We start from the raw sequence: 23,038 nt of genomic DNA, 5'->3' as shown, positions 1-23,038 counted from the left end.
ATAGAGAATTAGTTCGAAGGATTCTCTAAGACAGTGTTGTCCAAAATATGTGCCCGGGTACACTAGTGTAGAATTATTCTGCGGAGTTCTTTAATATAACGGTCAAAGAACTCATTGAAGTAAGCTCTTGATAGAGACTGGCAAAAGCAAGGTTTAGAAAGATACCAACCTTCAGAAGGGGCCATCGACAGAAGGCGACTCTACTTACATGCCAATTTTGAACTTGCGGTTAATAATGGAATTTATCAAGTGAAGACCAGCGATAGGGCCAGTTAAAGGCACCTTGTGAAGAAGACAATGAAGTATAAAATCGGTAGAAAAATCCACGAAATTACGTTATCTCGATTCCATCATCGAACTCTGTAGACGACCAGCAAAGTAAGTTCGTATAAATTCATTTGGTTCAGCAACACTGCTTCCGATTTTCTTTTTAAATTTTTTCAAGTATGTTTCTTTATTTTTACATGAATGAAAATTTTCATAATTATGACGATTATTTTTCTTTTTAATTTGCGCAAAACTGTCGTCGTGTCGTTAAGAATATTGTCATTCGTGTAATGAGAAAAAAAAGCAATTTTTAATTTCAAATAGGTAATTAAATGAGGATTTTCTTTTCAAAATGTTCGCTTATTATGAGAAGCACAAGTGTTTGTGAAAATTTATTTTTTTTGTGAATGATCATGAGGATGTGAAAATTTAATTGGCTGAAACTTTGTAATTAGGTGGCGCATAATGAAATGACAGTGACCTAGTGTATTTTGATTGTTGATTGTGTATTTTTAGTTAATGTCTAGTTAGTGACTTGTTCTAACGGATTTATGGCAACTTTGGATAGTTACAAAGATATAGATCCGAACTTCATAATATAAGGTAGTGGTGGCACCTGAGAGTCAGTGGAAATGGTCTAGTAGTTAAGGAAGTCGGACAGTTAACTCAAAGGTCCCGGGTTCGATTCCTGGCAAAGTTTAGATGCCTTTTTTCTTTTTTTGTCACTCGAACTTAGTGTTACAAAAATTGTGACTGGGGTACGTTGCATTGATGTACTCTGGGTCAAGCAGTGAGCACAATTGAGGGAAACAAACGTGCATTGGGCCATACAGGTTTCCCATCACTGATATAAGAAGCTTAAGTACGGATCAAGCTAATTGTAGATTAATAATACTAAAAATTTTCAAAAATCAGCCTACATCAATGCCCTAAAAATTATTTCTAAAGCTTAATCGAACAAGAAGACAACATTCTGTCATGCCTACATCAACAGGAGATTGAGAAATTAATTAGTCTTTTATAAAGTATTTTATAAAAAAGATAATTAATTGAATTCAATCATTCAAAAAAGTTTAATCGTTCGAATATATTTTTAATGAGAAACAATTATGCTTAGTAAAACATTTTATAAGCCTTGGTTAAAAAATTTATTTTTAGACTAAAAGTTTAAGATTTTTCTTAGAATTGAAGTTTGAAAATGTGATGTAAGTTTCAACTTTAGTTTGCTTAAACTTTTGCAGTTTTCAATTAATTGCTAATTAAATGGAAATATTGTCAAAAATTTGAGCGAGTCTTAATGGCTTAGTGGCAAAATGATTTGGGACTAGGGTACCTAACATGCAATACAGATCCTGAGATCGTGGTTCGAAACTCGGCAGGAGAAATTTTTCAATTGTCTTTGAATCATATGTAGTAGAGACGCGACTCAGCAGACCAGACTTCTTTTGTAGCCTAGAGGCAGTAATGTCATCAAAAGTTCCAGATCCTTCCTACTATAAACTGTACTGGCGCATCCTCATTCGTTGAACAATTAGAAGCCGCGAATCGCCCTAAAGCAGCTCTGATTTGCTTCATCCCAAGCGATACTAATCTGCAAAAGCTCTTTCAATAATCACCATATGGAAGCCGTTTCCATGTGGAGGTGAAATGGCGTCAATATGTGTGACACATAAAAGATCCAGGGTTGCTAAAACAAATTCTGTTTAACATCCCTAAGTAGAGCCTTAAAGTCCCAAGAGACACATAAATGATGAAGGTACCGCTACGGATTTACATATTTCGGAAACAATCGTTTTTTTTTCAATAAAAATCCGGAGACAACCGTTATTTTCTAAATTCGAAATTAATCTCGAAATTTTCGAACTAAAGTTCCACTAATCTTGCCTGATATAAATGTAATTCTAATGATATAGAATTATCATAACTTAGTAGTTCCAAAGTTTAAATTGATTGACATTTCTAAGAACAAAAAGAGTGTTTAATAAAAAATTTAAAAAAACTTTTTGTCAATCATAAAATTAAGGAAGGAATAAATGAACATTAAGCTATGATTTATTCATGCTTGTATTTAGTTTTTAAAACGTTATTTTGTAAATTTATTTGTAGTTTAGCTGTCATCAAATAAGAACACGACAAGACAGATACTGTCCAAAAAATGATGGAGGAATTCACTTATCAAGTCAGACTTGCAAAAGTTATGGGCGTTTTCGAGCATCCGCCCGTAAAATGGATTAAATTCCTCAAAGCTCATCAATATTTCATCTTGTTTATTCAGACATTCAGCATAATAAGCTTTTGCCCAAGGTCTAATTACCATATTCTTATAATCACAGAAAATCTCGCGGATTTGGTTACTACAGTCTTGTCCAATGCAAAATACATGATCTTCTTAATAAGTGCAAGCAAGTGCTTTAAATTAATGAATGAAGTTAAGGATTTGAATATGAAATGTGAGTGATTGTGGATGCAATTGATCTGTCTACTTACGTTCGATTTCGGGTGACATTAGGCTGCAGAATCTTTGTCTGCTTTATGTCAGTGGTGGGCAACCTTTTATTTTTCGCGGCATACCTTGGTGGGTGGTAAGCCTCGACCACATGCGGCATAAGATTGTCCACATACTAGTGTGCCGCGACACACAGGTTGTCTACCACTGATTTATGTCTATCTGTACTCATAAATTAACCTTAAACCATTTTTCATGATGAAGGGAAATTCAAGGAACTGCACAAGATCATCGATAAAGCAAATAGAATGGATAGATTTGTATTCTTGACAATGTTTTTTGCATGTTGCTCAGCTACGACAGGATATTGTACAGGACCAATTATAAAGACCTTTATCACCTATTTCTACATGGAACAGCCATTTCCTTATGAGTTGCCACTAAATGCTACATATTTTATTGAGTATAAGTACTTTCCGTTATATCCGATACTTTACTTGTCACAAGGATACAACAGCATCTTGTCTGGTATGCAAAATGTAAGTTTATTTTCATATGGCTGATGTGTAGAATCAGGAGACATTTATGTCCTGTCTCATGGTCTAGAAGAGTGATGGGCATCGGCTCACTAGTGATGTAGTAAGCCTCGACCGAAACCGCACACGGTATACGATTCATGACATTTCAACTCATCCTCACTAGTGCGCCGAACAGATTGCCTGATCATTGGACTAGAATATTGTATGTCCTCAAATCCAGTCGACTAGGATGACTTCTAGATCTAACCTTAATTGTTCCTTTTTCATCCAATTTTAACAGGTTATAGTCGATACATTCTTCTTTGGAAGCTGCATCAACATTTGCGCCCATTTTGAGATCCTAAGACACATCATAAATGATGTAAAAGTGAAGGAATTTGTGGAGTATCATCAAAAGGTTCTAGACTTGGCCGAAAAAATCAACGAAATTTTCAGCATTGTCATATTCCAAGAATATTTGATCCTCTCACTCATCTTCTGCGTCATTGGATTTCAAGTTGTAATAAGTGAGGATCTAATTCATTCCGTTCCCATGATGTTTCATGGAACAGCTGCATTGATCAATTTATTGATTTATTCATATGGAGGTGAAAGAATCATGGATCATGCAAATAGAGTCTGTGTGGATTGCTATAAGGTTAAAAAGGATTATCTTATCATCATGATGAGAACTAAGCATGAATATAAAGTTAAATCAATGATGTATCATGCATCGTTGCCGACATTTAGTTTAATTATGGGAAGGACAATGTCAATGATTACTTTGTTGGAATCATTCATATAAGGAATGGAATGAAGTTCCTTGGCAGGCAAATAGGCTGCTTTTAGGTACTGTACCATTGAAGCTTAATCTTTGCCTGTTAGAGGTAGTGACTTTTGTGTTACATTAACTGTTTGTTGGATAAGAAGTGGCTGTAGAATTGGAAGTGTGTCATTTTCGAAAGAGAGGTCTAAATGGGTGCTAGGTTTTAATCCCAGAAAATATAATCCCAGACGTCACTTCAAAATATAAGTCCAGAACATAATGCCAGGAGTAATTGTATGTGGCATTATAATCTGCACGTGTAGTTCATAAGGCCACATACATTTACTCCTGGACTTATGTTTGTTCAGTGCAATTATAAGACCAGGTACAATTACTCCTGGGATTATTATCTCTTCGTGCAATTTAAGCCCAGAAAATTTTTCAATTCTGGACTTATTATCCTGATGTGTATTTGAAGCTTTTGATTTTTTTCCTTGAAAAATCTTATTAAAATTTACGAAAAAAGTTATTTTTTAAATCTTAACACTTTTTAATTGTCTAATTTTAGATTTCGATTAACTAATTTAATGGATTAATTAATTTAGGGGTCGTTCCTTTGTCACTTAACGCTTTTAAGGCGAGTTGTGACTAGTAGTATTTGACTTTGTCTACGCATTACCTATGCAAAGGCAAACAAATCTGCCTTATTTTAGGCTTACTTAGCCAAAGAGAATATCTCAATATTGAAATAAAAAAGTAATGAAATTTTCAAATGAAATCTCGTATACTTCACAAGAGTAAAATTTCATTTTAGTCGATCTTAGTCGCGGCTTTAGTCGACTAAGAAAAAATTCTGAAATTCTTTAGTCGGCTTTAGTCGACTAACTCCGACTTCGACTTCTGGTTCAAATACCTCGGATCCTTTGTAAACAATACAACAGACGTCACAATCGAAGTACGCACTATATTGCACAGAAACCTGGAACTCAACACAAGCTGATGAGAACGCACTACTCTCTTTCAGAGACGCGCACTACGAGCGATTTATGGTCCTGTGAAGGATGTGTTATTCCAGGAGGAGATATAGTGACAGTTTTACGATGGACAGGTCATGCATGCAGAAGTCCAAATGATGCCCCAGCTCTTAAAGTAACAACTGCAGACATTGTGGATGGCAAGAACACCGAAAAATTCCTGAATTGGATGTGTTGAAAAGGACGCTAAAGTACTTAATATCCCGAACTGGCAGAAGGATTCGAAAGATAGAGTTGTCTTTAGACATTCCCTATGCCCAAGCGCAAACTGCAAATATACGTCTATAGCTGCTATAGAAGGATTCTCAGGATTTGGTGGAACGGGAATCCAAATGATTGGCCTTCGAACGATAAGGTTCTGCAAAAAGCAGGTCAACAAGGAGATACAGATGAGGAAGTACGGCTGGAAAGGGCATACGCTTCGGAAGAAAAATGTAATTGCTGGGACAGAAACACAAATTTGCTTCACAGTCCTTTGATGGGATCCACAACGAAAAGGCGATAAGGAGCTCCAAAAGCTGCTTGGCGCAGAACAATAATGAAAGAACGTCAGCTCAACGTGCGGAAAAAGAATTTGTACAAACTAGTTGACAGATCCAGCAAAAGACTCAGATGAAAAGCCTCTTGTACCTAAGCTCCACATAGAAACATGGTTGCAGTAAGTAAGTAAGCAATTCCCTATTCCCGGCAATGGGCCCTCGTGCACCCCAGCCAAGGAAGTAAGAAGGAAAAACTCAATTAAAAAGTGTTAAGATTTAAAAAATAACTCTTTTCGTAAATTTTAATAAGATTTTTCAAGGAAAAAAATCAAAAGCTTCAAATACACATCAGGATAATAAGTCCAGAATTGAAAAATTTTCTGGGCTTAAATTGCACGAAGAGATAATAATCCCAGGAGTAATTGTACCTGGTCTTATAATTGCACTGAACAAACATAAGTCCAGGAGTAAATGTATGTGGCCTTATGAACTACACGTGCGGATTATAATGCCACATACAATTACTCCTGGCATTATGTTCTGGACTTATATTTTGAAGTGACGTCTGGGATTATATTTTCTGGGATTAAAACCCAGCATCGTCTAAATGTACGTGCTGTTTGGTAAATGGAGATTAAAAATGCAAATTGTTTTGAACTTTGAGGAACAAATTTGGACATGATATTTTTAAATCTATAAATCAAATTGTGTCAATTTAGGTAAATTGGTCTTAATAAAGTCATGTTAAGTGTTTCAAAAGTTAAACTTTTCCACAAGTTCAGTTATTGGATATTCCTGATAATATAAAATTTCAAGTTCCATAAAAGCACACTTTAGTCACTTTCTTGGGCATCAACTGCCAAGACATTCAACTAAGCATGAATCAAGAATTCAAATTTCAGCTCAAATTGTTAAAGGCATTCTTGATCTTTGAGTGTCCATCGGAAAAATGGGAGAAGCACATCAATCGATTCCAGGTTTTTACGTTATTGGTGATAGTTTATAATCTGACAACATTCTTTCCTAGATTCAATTCGGAATGGTCTGAGATTACAGAAGATCTCAAGCATTTTGTGACTACAACAATGGGATTTGCTAAGTTTATATTCATCCTTAATTATAGAAAGGAGATTTACGGCATTATTGCTGAAGTAAAGGAATTGAATTCGACATGTAAGTGAATGGAGATCGAATTTGTGGACTAAGTCGACTTTTGGTCGACCTTGAGGTTTGAAATAAACCAGAGGCTGATTTCTTCGGATGATACAATACGGTATTGTGACGGTCCAGTGCGGTGGGGAATAAGTACACTACAGACACGGCACAGTGATACATCTGGTATGACAAAGGTTATGGTATGACCAATGGCGCACAAATGATGTATGATGCATCGGTTTTAAGATTTTATGGGACATGTACACCAATGGTACGGTGCAAATCTAAAACTTTGCCATACCTGGTGTACCGTTGTACCGTAACAGTCGTTACCTGGATTACACCATACCGGACCGTATCATCACCAGAGAAATCTGCCTCAATATTGCTCTGGTCTTTGTCTGCGATACCAGTGTGCCCTAAGTGGTTAAATTCCTTTAAGTTATTTCTACATAGGGATATCCAAGGACCAAAAACTCCAGATTGAAAATGCCAACAAACTTGATCGAACTGTTTTCTTATCGATGTTTGGACCCTGCTTCATTGCTGTATCTGGCTACATTGTAATCCCAATGATTAAAAGTATGATTATCTGCCTGATTTTTGGAGAACCATTTCCATTTGATCTTGCTTTTAATGTCAACTTCTTCTATGACACTAAGAAGGTACCAGCATATGTTGTAACCTATTTAATTCAGTGCTACAACTGCTACCTTACTGGATTTTTGAACGTAAGATTTGAATGTCTTAATGCTAAGATTCTTTAACTAAATTCACTTCCGTTCCTAGCTCCTTATAGACACAACTTTCTTTGGAATCTGCATGAACATCTGCGCTCACTTTGAAATCCTCAAGATTGTCATAAATGAACTGGAAGTAAAAGAGTTTGTCGATTATCACCAAAAGATTTTGGATCTAGCAAAATACGTGAACAAGCTGTTCAGTCCAATAATCTTTGGAGAATATTTAGTGCTGTCTGTTCTTTTCAGTGTACTTGCTCTAGAAACCGGCATCAGCAAAAGTTTTATGGATCTAATTCCTATTCTATTTCATGGAATGGCTAGTTTGATGGACTTAATGATTTATTCATACGGTGGACAGAACATCATGGACTGTGCAAGTGAAATCTGTAAGGAATGCTACAATGTCGACAACAACTATCTTATTATCATGCTGAGAACCAAAAGAGAATTGAAAATGGAATCATTAATGTATCATGCGTCATTGCCGATGTGTAGTTTGATTATGGGACGTAATATGTCATTGATAACACTAATGAAGGCATTTTTGTAATGCTTTAAAATGCTAGAAATGCATTACAGATGTTTGTAGATAGTGGAATTGTTGCTTTCTATGTTGTCTTTTAGGTAGTTTTGTAGTAAAATTCCAGGTCGACATGTTGATAATTTTTGTAATGTTTTGTAAACTTGAAGTTGACCTCAAGTTTAAATGATGAATAAAATAGAAATTTTCTGAATTATTTTGAAATTTATTAGTAATGATCAATTCCGACTTATAAGGCAGAACTCGACTTTGACATTACATGGAAAATCTTGACTGTATACAAAATTCGAGTCGACTTCGAATTCTGTAAAAAGGTATTGGACTAGTTGTTTGTATAGTTCCAAGGACGACAAACCGCATTACAACATGACAGTATCCAGCAGTCACACAGCGCAGAACAGGCAAAAATTTTATATCAAACCCTAACAGACAATGATCATACTCATCTATTTAAATGAACGTGTTTATGAGTATTCTCTACCAATATAATTGAGCATGATCAATTTTATGAGCGTACCAAATGAAACATAATGCGGTTAATTGAACCTATGTTTAGTAAAAAAGATGGCATATCATGACAAGTTCCTCCAAGACATTTGTCATTTTTATACAACACCTAATGTCGGCAAATCGCATCCTGTTCCACCCGTGATGCTCATGCCCATGCTCCTTGTCTGGTTGAGAGGACAGGCGTCAGTCATGCTTGAGCCCAGATTTCTGAACCTAATCTGAACCCATACCTGAGTAATACGTGTATGATTTCGGATTTTTCAGCATTCTACTTCCCGGGATAATCGTCCTTAGAACTAGATTTAAACGTAGTCAAATAAAGTCTATCGTCTATCTACTTAATAATCGTACAGTAAATATGTACAAAATCTATAAAAATTAAGAAGACAAAAGCTTTCGACTTTGTGATTCACAGAAACCTTTCATCAACATTTGTTCATTATTTTTCTATCTTATCTTGCTCAATAAATTCATTACATGCCTGTCTAAATGTAATGACTCACAACACCTTTTGCTTTGAGACACTTGTTTCAGTTGTTTGTGATCTCAATTTGATTCCGTGAAATTATTTTCTAGAACTTTCAAAATTTAGAGTCTATCCAATTTAAGGCTAAAGTTAGCTTGACAATTGTAGATGATTAATTCATCAATAAACTCTATAGACAGCACCAGCTTGTTTATATTCCCAGGACACGACAGTAAATTTTCACAAATGTTGATCATTATTATAATTCAACAGCATCAATGCCAGGTGACAGAAATTCTCGAAGGATCCATCAAAAAAAAGTATAAATAATGACTTCAAAAAACAGCGGTAATTTACAAGAGAAGCTACACAAAAATTGAACACTAGTCAATAAAAAATCATCAATCAAAATCAAAATACAATCACCGTTCAGTGAATAATAAATTTTGTGCTGCTGAGCTACTCATTTCCACCTTATTGATTGTACTTGGAGTTGTGTACAATGATGAAATATTTATCTAAGAAACTGTGTACAACAACTTGTTTATCGCGTCATAGTTGATATAAATGTGATTGCCTCGATATTTCCACTTTCATTCAGTTGTTTACTTCCATTAAGTGCAAGATATCCACAAAAAATAGAGCAGAAATCGTTCAAAGAAAAGAGGAAGGAATATGAAGGCTTTACTACTTATTACGACAATTTATCTCTCCATAGTCGGATTAACAACATCGACGAACATGACATGGGGAACAGTTGGACCATATGACGTGCTCCTGTATCATGATATCATCAAAAAGTCATCTTCATTCTTACAAGTTGTAACACTTGATGTTGAATTTCCACAACAGCACCAGAAGAATAATCGTACAATTACAGCTATAAGAATTACGGATCAAATGCATGAAGATAAAGGTGGATATGCGCAATTGTATGCTGGTGGACCAGGCTTTAATCATACAACAATTCACTTTAAGTCACAGAGAAATAAGGGATTTAATTTTATTTTGGAAATTTTTACGTCGAGATTTTAAAATGCTGTGATTGATTAGGAAGGAAGTTTGGAGTGATGGTTAAGGATTAAGAGTGAAGTTTGGGATGAGGAAATGTGATTTTTAAAGAATATTGTGAAGGATGTTGAATTTTAAAATATTAAAAAATTTAAAGAAATTGAAATAAAAGGAATAAAATGAAAATGTGCTGCAAATTTAAATTTTTGTTGAAAATTCAATTTTAAAAATTTTTAAAAATTGAAAAATTCAAAAACATTTGAAAAATTTGAAAATCTAAAAATTTTAAAGAATTAAAAATATTTGAATATTTAAAAATTTAAAAATTTGAAAATTTGGAAAATTTAAAAAAAATTGAAAAATGCAAAAAATTTAAAAAATTTGATTTTTTTTTTAAATTTAAAAATATGAAAAAATCAAAGAATTTGAAAATTTATGGAAATATTAAAATATTGAAAAATTTAAAATTTTTGAAAAGTTTCATCGAAAAATTTAGAATTTTAAAAAGTTATAATTAAAAAAAAAATAAAAAATTCAAATTTAATATAAAATAATAATAAAACTCAAAAAAATTTAATTTTCTTCACAATCTCAAAAAACTCTGCAAAATCAAAATCAATAAAAAGTCATGTCCACTTTCTTCTTTTTTCACATTGAACATCTTTACGTCGTCTCATTTCTTTATTTTTATCATTATTTTATTATTGGATATTATCGCCTATAATTTGATTCTCATTCTTTCATTCCTTATCATTATTTATATATGGACAATAAAGTCAAACCGAAAAAAGTAGGAAAAAGTCTTGAGATAAAATGAATAAAAATTTTTCTTTTTCCTTCTTATATACGTTGGAAGTGATAAAAAAGTTTCATATTTTCTATTATATACAATTTTTTTTTATTATCATTAATTTTGCTTATGAATTTATTGAAAAAAAAAATATTTTTTTGCTTAAGATTATTTTGGCAATTTTACAAAAAGAACTTTTTTGTTTCCTTTTTTTTCAATGGAAGTCACAAAGATGTTTGAATGTCATTTCATTTTTATTATTTTAATTATGGATATATTGACTAATGATTACGTTTTTACTTATAATTTATTTATTTGCTGTCGAAAAACTGAAGATTTTAATGACGAAAAATTTAAAGGAATTCTTAAAAAATCGAAACTATTTTGCTTTAACTTCTCAAGTGTATGCTAGGGCATAATTCGGTAGAATTTCGTTCGGTCCCATGAACCACAACCAACTAGACTGCAGTTCTGGTGTAGTATCAAACCTACACATATACTGAGTAGAAGTCCTAAAAGTACATGGCGTACAAATGTTCAAAAATCTGACATCAGGAAATTTTGACTCTGATCTAAAGCTGATTTTTATCTAATTTGATCAAAAACTAGACTAGGATAGATTTTCGGCTATTTTTACATCATATGCATTAAGGTAGATCTAGGTTTCTGAAAAACCGCACTTTTTCAAAACCGCGGTTTTGCGGTTTTCCAAAATTACAAAAACCGCGGTTTTGCGGTTTTTTGCGGTTTTCAATTTTCATACAAATGCATGAAATTTTTGAAAAAAATTAAAAAGTTGATTTTTATGTATAAAAGAATCAAAACTTTCTATTTTTCTCTATTTCATTAAGATTCAGTTCTAAATTGCTTGATAAAATATTTTAAAAAATTATTTCTTGTACAAACTTTTGAAATTCAAGTTATTTTTACCAGTTTGCATAATTTCAGTCCAGATTTTCAATATAGTATTAAATTGAAACTTATTTTTGAAAAATTATCTTCAAAATTTACTTTTTGTTGATTTAAGTAAATTTTTCCATACAAAGTTTTAAAACTGCGGTTTTTACTTTCAGAAACCGCGGTTTTTAAAAAACCGCATTTTGAGTCAAAAAGTGCGGTTATGCGGTTTTTGAAAAACCGCTTTCAGAAACCCTAGGTAGATCTCTACGATTATTACAATTTTAAATAAAATGGATCTAAATAGAAATGGATTTAAATCCAACGTCACGATGCGATTAGGACAATTTCTTGTCTTATTTTACAGTTAAAACGGCGACGCATCGGTGCCCTAGCAAACACATTCGACTAAATTTATTAGCTTTAGCATACTCCAAGCGACATAGGCGAATAAAGAACCGATGCGGAGCTTTATAGGGTCTACTGAAGCTTCATTATTAACACTAAATGGAAAGTGCCTCGATTTGACAGCTATATATAGAAGCCACATGATGCACCCCATTTGGTGTCAACAAAAACACTAGTAGAGCCTTTAAAGCTCCATGGCAGAGACATCTTCATTTGTGTCACTCGGGTACCGCATCTCATAAAACTTATTTTAATCGAAAATATTGTTTAATTTAATATAACATACCCGGAAGACACCCAGCAAGCTAATGCTCTAGAAATGGCTGAAAATCCAATTCCAGTCCGACTTGACTCTGGTGTAAGCCCTGAATTAATCGAATCTGATCTGATGCCAATGTTTTATTAATCTTGAGCCCGATTTTCGTCCATTACTCCGTCATGTGCTATCCGGGATAAAATTCCATTAAAATTTCAATAAAACAACTTCTTCTTAATTCCTTCATATCTACAGACAGCAAAAAAATGTATCCTTAATCTTTCATCCGCTTCATCATAATCAAAAGTTTTCAACTAGAATTAATATTTGCTCAAAATTTACGTCAAATAAACGACAAGTAATTCTTCAATCATTCTTTAAAATAAATTTATCTAGTAAATTTCTCGTTACTTAAAGTGTAAGTACACAGAAAAACAAAAAAGAGAATTGGAACTACTTATCAAATAGAAACAACTGAGTTGGAAGTATAAATTTGATATTTCATAATAAAAAGCTCATCATCTTTCCATTGTTTAACTAAGAACTTAAATTCCTTCATCTTATTAATCTTAAGTATCATTTTCAAAATGATTTATTAACATTGTGTCGTTATTTGCTTTTTTTTTGGAAATGGAAGGTCAGTTCCATCGAAAATCAATTTTAGTTCAAATTTTGTTTATTTTTAGATTTTTTGACCTTTAATTTTAAATTTATGAATTATTTATGATTTTTTAAAAAGTTTATTATTTTGTAGAAAAAAACTTATAGGATAGAGGTATGGGTTCTTAACAATTCTAACCTCAAATTACACTTTAAGTCGTTGAACAAGATCGATATGGGGTAAGTGACATCCATCCCATACTTTTTCATTACAATTTCTTTATTTTGACGTCAAAATGTCAATTTTTTAAATGTAAATTTTACATTTTTGAGCCATAATCAGCAGCTTCAAACTGCCAATAAGTGCCATTTGCAGCATCAATACTCAAAATGACTCTAACATTTACAAATCTATAAGAATGTCATCAAATAAAATTAAGATGGAATGCATGAATGCCACAAAAAAAAAATTCCACAACCTTTTGACTCAACATGTGCTGTGATGGAAGTAAGACAATTTCTACAGCAATAAAAATATCAATCATCACGTTTTTCCATCCAATAACGTCAATCATTCAATTATTTTTTCGACATCGTCTATCCATCCAAGACATCAATTTCCATGTCAGAAACTATTTATAGCTTAGAATTTTTTTTTACTTCTTTTATTGCATTCCTTTTCTCCTCGACTGTATGTTATGTGTATGGGAAAAATTCTTCTGAATATTTTTTCCAAAAGGATGGAATAAGGAAGGAATTGTTTTACATCGATGTTAGTTCCTTTTGTTTGTGAATTTTGTCGGATCAAACTTTGGAATTCTTTGATTTGTTTTTCAGATAGTTTGTAGTGCTGTGGATTTTTTGTGCACACTTGAAAAGAGTTTTGAACATGGTTGGTTATTTGTGGTTTATGATAGCTCTTGACTTGAGGATTTAGAGATGTTAATATGCATACTGGCATTAGAGTGCGAGGAAAGACTAAGAAATCTTTGAGAGAAGCTGTCGATAGAGATAATATTGCATTTAGTATTGGTAATTGGCAGACGGAAGCCAGCGATAGAATCAGCTTTACAAGACGCATAAGAGTGGTCACGGACTAGCAACTTGGTCTGCTCGATTTGTGAAACAATTAAGTAAGTAATACGAATTCTTCCCTAACAGATAAAGTGTATACTTATCTAAATGAGCGTATTATATAATGAGAATCCTCCTTTAGTGATCCTTGTCGATTCAAACTAAGGATTCTCGTGACCTGGAACTTCCTGATCTCGGTCTTGGTCTCAGTCTTGATCTCGGTACAAATACTCTACATTGATCTCATGATAAATTTAATCTCATCTCTATCTATGTAGGACATTAATCCGAGGGACACTAATGTGGAATGATCCGGATAAGTCTATTTATACCAAATGGAAGTCACCTCTATTTGGCAACCATTCATCTTTTTCACGAACCTTGAGGTATGCGCTCGGATAAGCAAAAAGGTTCTTAACTTATGAAAAGTCACAGTTTTGAGAATAGTAGGATTTGAACCGACAATTTTCAAAATTTACGACTTTCATTATCAATTGCTAAATACTTCGCAAAGGAACTAAACTGTGATCCACTTTCTTCTACAAACATCAGTTTATAAACTGCATCAATAAATACTTCAAGCTGAACTTCCTTCCCATCAAACCATATCCACAACTCTGTAACAATCAAACAACCAATGAAAACAGGAAATAAAAGAAGTAAAAAAAAAATCTCACATTCCCAACTTTCAGTTCCTATTTTTCTTCGGGGAAGGTTACCGACATAATACCATATTGATAAGGTTGTTTTATGAGTATATGAGTACATTCATGCATTTATGGACTTGTTGAGTCGTTCTTTTATTCGTTTTCAAATGTTTTTCAATGTGGATAATGTACAGACATAAATAAAATATGTAAAAAGTACGGAAAAAAAATCAATTCTTTGATATAAATTTGAGAATTGAATCTGATAAGTTAGGCTGCATTGTACCAAAAAAAGGCATACATTTTTAAAATGGAATTTCTTGTGTACATAAGCATTCAGCATATATCCTATAATTTTATTTTTTGATACTCTTAAAAAAATGAATCATTTGTTGAGTATGAGAGCATTTATGGCATTCCGTGGCCCTTATTTGAATCGAATTCATATTGCGAATATGGTGGTCCTAATGGATGGAAGCGATCTGATATATCAGACACATTATTTGGAGATGAACCTTCTTGATTGCATCGTTGTTGTCGTTGCTTTGAGCCTGAACTACATTTAAAAGCAAATCGAAGCTCGGAAGCCATCTCAGAACATAAGCTTATCTTTAAATGCAAAAAAAGAAAAGAAAAGAAGAAAAAAAAATAAATTTGAGCTTTTTTTTGAGGATATAAAAGACGGAAAATGTAATTTGAACTTTTTTAATTCGATCTCAGAACGGAAGACGACGCAAATCGAAAACAGAAATGAGAATTTATAAGGACGTGATTACATAGAAGAATATTTTTGTGATCAAATTAAATTATTTTCTTCTTTGATTATTCTTTAATAATTTTACTGGGATGTATTTTGGTCTTACAAGAGATTTAGAGGGTTTAAAATTTGTTTACGCTCTACATTTTGCTGGGTTTGTTAAAGCTTTTGACATGCTAATTTGGTATGTTTAGATACATATGGAAGGATAAGGATGTGTCTAGTAAGACTATATACAAATGGCTTTCAACATTTAATGAGAGCCTAATTAAGACTATTAACCTTAACAGAGATTGGGAGAATTTGAATAGTCCAATCATGTTTTCTATCTTGAATTTTATTGAACTTCTTTGGTACTTTTTGAACCCCTTTGGACCACGTTGAACATTTTGAGACTATATTGAACGCTTTTAAATATCCTTAAAATCCTAGATATTCTTAGATCATTTTGGACTAGTTAAGCTCCTATTGGATTCATTTTAACTTTATTAGATTCTCTTGGGATTGATTGGATGTTGACTTCATAGAACCCATTTGGACCCAATAAGACCCATTTGAACTTAATTAGAGTCATCTTGACACAATTAAACCCACTTGTACTTAATTGTGCCTATTTAAATTCAATTAGAAACATTAAGAATCAATTGGACTCATTTGGATCTAAATAAACTAATTTGGGCTCAACTGGACTTAATTGAACAATTTTAGACCCACTTAGATCAATTCGGACTCCACTGAGCCCATTTCGACTCAATTGAATCCACTTGGACTCATTACGATCCATTTAGATCCAATTAGACCCATATGGACACAGTTGGACCTATTTGAACTGAATTGGAGCAATTTAAACTTAAATAAATCTATTTAATCTCAATTGGATGAATTTGAATTCAATTTCGGCCATTTAGACTCAAAGAGATCTATATACACTAAATTAAACATATTTGGACCTAATTTGATTCCAATTGGACTCAATCTAACCCATTTGAACTCAATCAGATCTATTTTGACTCAATTTTATTCAGTTCTACCAATTTGGTCCGCAGTGGATTCCATGACTTCTGTATTTAGGCTTAAACCATTGAATTGATTATAATCAGGCAGGAGTTTCTCATTTAATGATTAGCGTAAACTTTTGAACAACCATCTTAATTGTTTGCATGTTCAATTAATTTTAATTCCCCATGACTAAGCTTCATTATAAATAATTAATAAATGAAAGATTTTTGACTCACCTCCTAATAGATTTCCATTAAAAAAATTATAAAATCGAATGCAGGGGAATGTTGAAAAGAGATGAAATAATTATCGACAAAATATATTTTCAATAATTTTTCACAAACATTTGTTTTAATTTTTTTTTGTTTTTTGTGTGTGTTAATTAATTATGCAATAAAATTTCATTAAGGAAGTACAAAAATTTCAATTTCACTAAAATTCAACAACATTTTCAACATAAAAAAAAAGTTCGTTCTTAACGTAAGTAAATATCTAATTAACAATACAATCGACTTGTGATTGCAGTTTATGCTTAAATAATTTTTTTAAGGGAATTTTTCCGATTTAAAATAATTAAAAAAAAAAAATTAGGAAAATCATTTTGTCATTATGGAAATCAAATCAGGGTCGCTAATTGAATCCTAGTTGTTCTGAAATTACATAAACAAGATAAATAGATATAAAGTGTGTGAGTGAGATAGAGAGAGACAGAGCTTGATTGAATTTCGAATCATTATGTGGAAGGATTGATTCCAAATGCTATGGTGATGGATGCACAGACACGTGATGAACTTAAAGTCTTCATCGCAATGTGCTTAAGAATCTTGAAAAAGTCTCAATTTTCATTCAGAAAATTCAACAAATTTTCAAAAAACTTTTCATGAATGAATTCAAAAATCTCTACGGACATAACAAAATCATAAAAAAGGTCAAGTCATTCACTCTAAATAGTCAACAGCATGTTTTATCACTCACGGGATTATTATTTTCATTCAAAAAACTTATTTAAATCATTTTAATGCAAGAGAGACGGATAGCTCTGATGACGATCGGGTCTTGTTATTACCTTCTCCTCGATTGCCACCTTTCTGGACTTCCAGACAAATTCACACACGGCTATGACACAGGCAATACCCATACCGCCCATCAGCACAACAAAGACACCGCCCACGTTCGCTTGATTGATGTGGAAATGAGGATGAAAAAAAAAGAGGAAATGAGAGAAATTTTTCTCGGTTAATTCAATAGAATTGCTTGATAAATAAGAATTGTGTGGTGAAAGGGCATAATAAAATTTACAGACTCGACAAGGGATGAGTAGATTCTGACCACTGATGATTTATTTGAGGCTATTAATTTAGTTTAATGGTGAGTTTTGGCTATTTTTAATCGGTTTCATGTTTGACCTGGGTGTAGACAAGAGGTAGGCAAACTGTGTGCTGCGGCACTCTAGTATGTCTCTGAAACATTTTGGAAATATCCAGTTTGCGGTTGCGGTCGAGGCTTTCCATCAAGGAATGTAGCTGAATATAAAAGGTTATCCATAACCGGTGTAAACAATGGAGAGTAGCAAGTTTTCTTGTTCCCTCGCCGCCTAACTTATAATGTGCACCGGTTCCACCTTTGTTTTCCAAAGTTTAATTTTTGTTAATTTATTTATTTTCTTAAAATCATTTTGAGGTAAAGGTGAGAGGAGGTTTGAGATCAACCCCATGTACCTTCTCCTACCCATTTTGAAAAAAAAAACCCTAAACCTAACCCATCCCTCCTTCTCCTTATTCGTTATGATCCGAATAAAAACACCTCAAAAACCCCTTACAAAAATATCTGGTCACACTCCTGGTATGAAGCGAAAGTCATAGCGCCTCGGGGTAATGCTCCAATTTCTCCATTTTATTACGTTCCTGTGTACAAAAATTAAAAGAATTCGAAAAATCTCATTTGAAGTGTTCGAAAAATAATCAAAATATTTCTTCGAATAAGTATTTAGCCCACTGCAAGCCCCCTAAATACCACCTTCATGAAAAGATCATGTCGTAGAACAGTCAATTAGATGGCAAAATAGAGAATTTGTACATGCTTTGTGATGTGGCCAGTAACAGAGTCAGATGGAAGGCCTTTTTGTAATAACCTTGGCTCCAAGTTGGAGCATGGTTCCAGTGAGTAAGTAAGTATGAAATCATCATTAGTGTCTGAAATGCCCATCTCTTGAGTCTCTTAATGGTCCATATTATTTATATATCCTTACCTAATCCTAATTCATTGGCTGTCGAGGTAGTTTTGGAAGTATCATCCTATAAATTTTCACCAATTCACAAATAAATAAATAAATAAAAAATAGATAAAAATGAGACATAAGAGAGGCATTTACGCACATATATATAAAAAAAAAATGATTGAGAGTCATGAAATAAAATATAATAAAATTTATTTACTATGGTTATGCCTTATAAATGGCAATTTGTAATACATACACGACATGCACCACCACCACGTTTTTCCTTCCACCATTTCGTTTTGAGCAGATGGAGTCTTCCTTCCTCCTGTAATTTGAGCACAGCACCGCTGATTAATGTTCTATATGGTGATCCCTGTGGCATCGCAATTCCATAACCTAACGATATACACATTAAATTATATTATTTATTATACATTGTATATTATCATGAGTTTATCATGAGAGCGCGACTTTATCCGCATTATATATGTATATGTGCATGTGTATGCTATACATTTACCTTTTGAGTCAAGCATCCCACCAATTTGCGTTAAGTCACAATTTCTCTCAATCGTATATTCTATTGATGTTGATTCCATGAGGTATGCATAGGTACCGCGACCCTTCTTTACACGCTCAACACCCTCAAAGTTTGTCGTTGTGAATACAGACGGTCGTTGTGATTCCATGAACGACCACATTTTCTGATATGTTGAAAAGTTTGAATCCTGCCGAATTTAATGCAATTAATCGAAAACTTTTAGTTATATTTAATTAAATTTATACCCTGAAAAATGCCACCGTCGTACCGCCTTGTAAGGCTCCATACTTAATTTTCGTCTGTTTGGCAAGATCCTCGGCACTTTCAATGGGCGAATCCATGCGTTCAACTGTCAAAAATGCGGCCAAGTTGGCAGTGTATGATGATATCATGATTAAACTGAAGAACCACCTGCACGAATGAAGACATCCTTTTATTATTATAGTCTATATATTATATCATCTTCATTGTTCTTCTACACATGTGTGTGAGATGAATTTATATTAGAGCTTTATGTCAAGGGATGGGAGGATTGATGGCTGTTTTTGGTTACGTTTTGGAATTTTTTAATTTTTTAACCTGAATGTTTTGAGTTTTAAAGATGTAGAAGCTCCAATAAACGGCAAGTGGTTCGGAGCTCACTATAAACTTTAGGTCTAAAGAGTGTGGTACAGCAGATTGTTAATCGTAGTTCATCAAGCATTATATACACCCTTTTAGTCAAGTTTCCAAGTCTGACTTTATAGAAGGCAACTGATCACGTAGACAATCGATGAAACCAGAAAAGAAGCAGTCGATAACAGTTTACGAATTATATATGACAATTTGCCATCCTGTTTGCCATATATTGGAATAATCATTAATAGCTCAGTAGTAGGAGTATGTGATAGAAATGGGTTCAAGACCTAATTGAGATCCAAGATTCACCTAAATAAGGTGGGCAGCAAAAAAGCAGCAGTGGCGAAGTAGTTAAAGCGTCGAACAACCGACTTTAACGGCCCGAGTTTGTTCCAAGTTTAATTAGAATTGGATGCTTTATCGCTGTTTTTTGGTTACACCAACTTGGTGTGTTTATTCTTCTAAAGAAGGTTCTAAACAATTACAAATGTATGTCAAACGAGTGAGAAGAAAGGCAACAAATGTGGAAAAATATCAGCGCTAGTTTGACATGAGATCAAATTTCACGCAGAGTTGTCACACTGTGCTATGCTGCTAGAACACCACATTTTTAATCGTTTAAGCGCAATTTACCATCTAGTGATGATGGTGTTATGTCGATACATGGAAGTGTACGGTGCAGAACATGTTTACTTCTGATACTGTACATCAATGTGAAGTTGTCCATATGTACCACTTTTGAAGGTTCTCTTAGTATGTCTCTTAGTTTGTTATCGACTGCTTCCGTTCTTAATGTCAACGACCCTTTTTAGTTTACTAACTGTGTGAGCAACGATAGCATTGTGTTGGAAATTAGAAACTGGCAGAAGTCATCTACAGACAGATTCACCCCTCGACGGACTGTAATTGCTGCAATGGGCCGTCGTGAGCCTTTGCCAAGGAAGTAAGGAAGTAAGTTAGCTCAACTATTCTGATCTACCCTAGCAGCCAGCAAATTCTATCATAGCAGCCATAAAATAATGTTTGACCAGTTGTATCATCTTGGATACTTGTTCCTGCTAAAATGCAACAACCTTCCAGCCATCATTAAGCTATCCATCCACTGACGTTATGTGACATTTGAAATACTGCATAATCATATTATTATTATTTTCACTTACCACATCGTCGCAACCATTCTCGTTGATAATGCTCTGAGTAGAGACGCAGTTGTTGGATCACAAAAAACGAGTTGAATGAAAAATTAACCAAAAAAAAGGTAGAAATTTCATATTAAATTAATTTATGGTAATGGTAAAATTGTTGATAATAATGTGCGCACAAAATGTAAAGCGATATTTTTGTTCCACGTCAGGTTTGGCTTGTAACCAAGTCTACCTAAAAAAATATAATTTTAAAACAATTTCAAGCACTTTTTTGTATTCAAATAATGTAAAACAGGAAAGTTAACAATATTCATAAAAGCCTTTTTGCATTGTTTATGAAATATTTAAATTTCCACTTTTTATTTGTGTACGTAATTTGCACGCTTGAATAGAGTCTATAGTTGGTGCATTGCTTTTTTTTGTTCGTTTTTAATGGAATAATAAAGAGCTTTTAGAGGCATCGTGTTGTACGAAAACAGTTTTTTTTATCGAGTACTTTGTTGCTGAATTTACAGAACAATGGAAGGATAAATGTAAGTTTTAATCGCATCAAGGTTTAATGTTTTGGATATTTTTAGTAAAGTATTTAAATTGAACTGAACTGTTTAGGCAGGAAAAGAGTAAATGATTGAATTATTCTCACAAAATTTAAATATTGAAAAATTAAAAATTATATCTAAAATATTACAATTATAGCTGAGTAGTCAAATGTTTGAGGTTTAAAGCATCTATCCTTTTAAGGATGAAAAGATAGGTGTGGATTATTTTTCTGTTTTATTTTGAATAGGTCAAGACTCTCTGAATCTCAAATGATAGTGTAGACGATGATGATGTTCTTAACAGAATCCATATTGGCAATACAGCGTTCAACTTCCCACGTCATGTCTGGTCGTTTTAAAAATAGACGTTGCAGATATAACGCGAAAAACTGTTTTCTAGAATATCATGGGAAGCCTTGTTCTCTTCGTTGGTTTTTCATATAAAGTTGAGTCAACTTTACGCTCTGTATATTGCTACTAGACAATCGTTAATTCGTGAAAAAAGCAGCTTAGCGAGGTAAGCAAATTAATGACCCGAATATCACATCAAGTCTTTTAATCGACCGAAAATTCTACTCTAGACCGACGTGACTATGATATGGTGCTGAATTCAATTTGAATCTGGAATCATATCAGAGTCATACCGGCTTGGTGTTGGATTTTGGATCGATTAGTTGACTTGTGCTATTCGAGTGATCTTGTGACTTTGGATAATATTCGCATTAAAAATGACCTACACTTCATAGAGTAGTAAAAGGATTTGGGTATTTTACCGAATTCTTGAAAAGTACTCCAATTCAGAAATAGGGTCATGAATTGGAATATGAGGTATATCAGTCAAAAAATTACAATAGCTCTAATGAAACTGATTTCTTAAGTGAAATTGGATATTAGTTGGAAGCATCTGACCTTAAATAACAAATCTTTCAATATTATTTTTTTTTAGGAAAATTTTACATAAAATGAATATCATCATAACAAGATTTGTCTAACCTTTCAAATAATTTAGCACAATAAATTTAATTCGATAAATCAGCTTTTAGATTTCCGACTTATCAATAAAAATCAAGTGTATCCCTATCAATGATCCCATTAATCCTGTCGTATACACAATTCATCCACTCTAAAAGCTCTATGATAATCCTTTGAAAGCTCATTTTAAAAGCATTTTTAATTAACATGTAAAATGAAAAAAAAAGAAAAATTTCAATTAAAATTTTAAAAAGTTCCATATACGCCATAAACATAACATTTTAATCATAGTAAACATATTTGTAAAGCAGTAAAAAAATATTAAATTTATAAAGAAAAAAATAATGGAAAAAGCCAAATTAATTGCTCACAAAAGGCACACAAAAAGCAAATACAAGACACTTTTTGCGAACGCATATGTCATGCATAAGTACATATTTATGGCACTGTGCAGATACCACATGTATGTATTTAATGTTGGTTGTATGTCTGACAATTTGGATACAAATGTTTAATTTTATTTTTATTTTCACGCATAAAAAGCACACACATAAAAAAATGTTATGAGTGGGAAGTGAATGCTGCCGCGAAGATGAGTTGGAAATTGTAGATTACGGTGAGGATTGAGGCCAGAATTGGAA

General features: G+C 33.1%; 2 protein-coding genes across 2 annotated transcripts in view; one reads left to right on the top strand and one right to left on the bottom strand.

The window, feature by feature from the left end:
• Window positions 1-3,021: 3,021 nt before the first annotated feature.
• On the top strand, window positions 3,022-7,995 carry LOC139099589 (odorant receptor 45a-like). The gene is made up of 5 exons (XM_070652098.1): window positions 3,022-3,252; window positions 3,533-4,017; window positions 6,538-6,683; window positions 7,122-7,396; window positions 7,455-7,995. Exons 1-5 carry the CDS (start codon window positions 3,022-3,024, stop codon window positions 7,956-7,958), a joined length of 1,641 nt encoding a protein of 546 aa, XP_070508199.1. The 3' UTR covers window positions 7,959-7,995.
• Window positions 7,996-14,534: 6,539 nt separating this feature from the next.
• The window catches only part of KaiR1D (Kainate-type ionotropic glutamate receptor subunit 1D), a 59,518-nt gene continuing 51,014 nt past the window's right edge, over window positions 14,535-23,038 (bottom strand). The window contains exons 10-17 of the mRNA XM_070652126.1: window positions 20,902-20,934; window positions 19,369-19,534; window positions 19,103-19,310; window positions 18,839-18,978; window positions 18,613-18,658; window positions 17,431-17,540; window positions 16,601-16,603; window positions 14,535-15,217 (exon numbers count right to left, since the gene is read on the bottom strand). Of these exons, the coding sequence (XP_070508227.1) occupies window positions 15,017-15,217; window positions 16,601-16,603; window positions 17,431-17,540; window positions 18,613-18,658; window positions 18,839-18,978; window positions 19,103-19,310; window positions 19,369-19,534; window positions 20,902-20,934 (907 nt within the window). The 3' untranslated portion in view covers window positions 14,535-15,016. The remainder of the gene's footprint in view (window positions 15,218-16,600; window positions 16,604-17,430; window positions 17,541-18,612; window positions 18,659-18,838; window positions 18,979-19,102; window positions 19,311-19,368; window positions 19,535-20,901; window positions 20,935-23,038) is intronic.

Source organism: Chironomus tepperi, unplaced genomic scaffold (genome assembly GCF_022539635.2).
Source record: "Chironomus tepperi strain 1889 unplaced genomic scaffold, CSIRO-AGI_Ctep_v1 contig_479, whole genome shotgun sequence".
In the NCBI taxonomy this organism is placed as follows: domain Eukaryota; kingdom Metazoa; phylum Arthropoda; class Insecta; order Diptera; family Chironomidae; genus Chironomus; species Chironomus tepperi.
The sequence above is the reverse complement of the archived record's forward strand: the minus strand, read 5'-3'. Positions and strand labels throughout refer to the sequence as shown.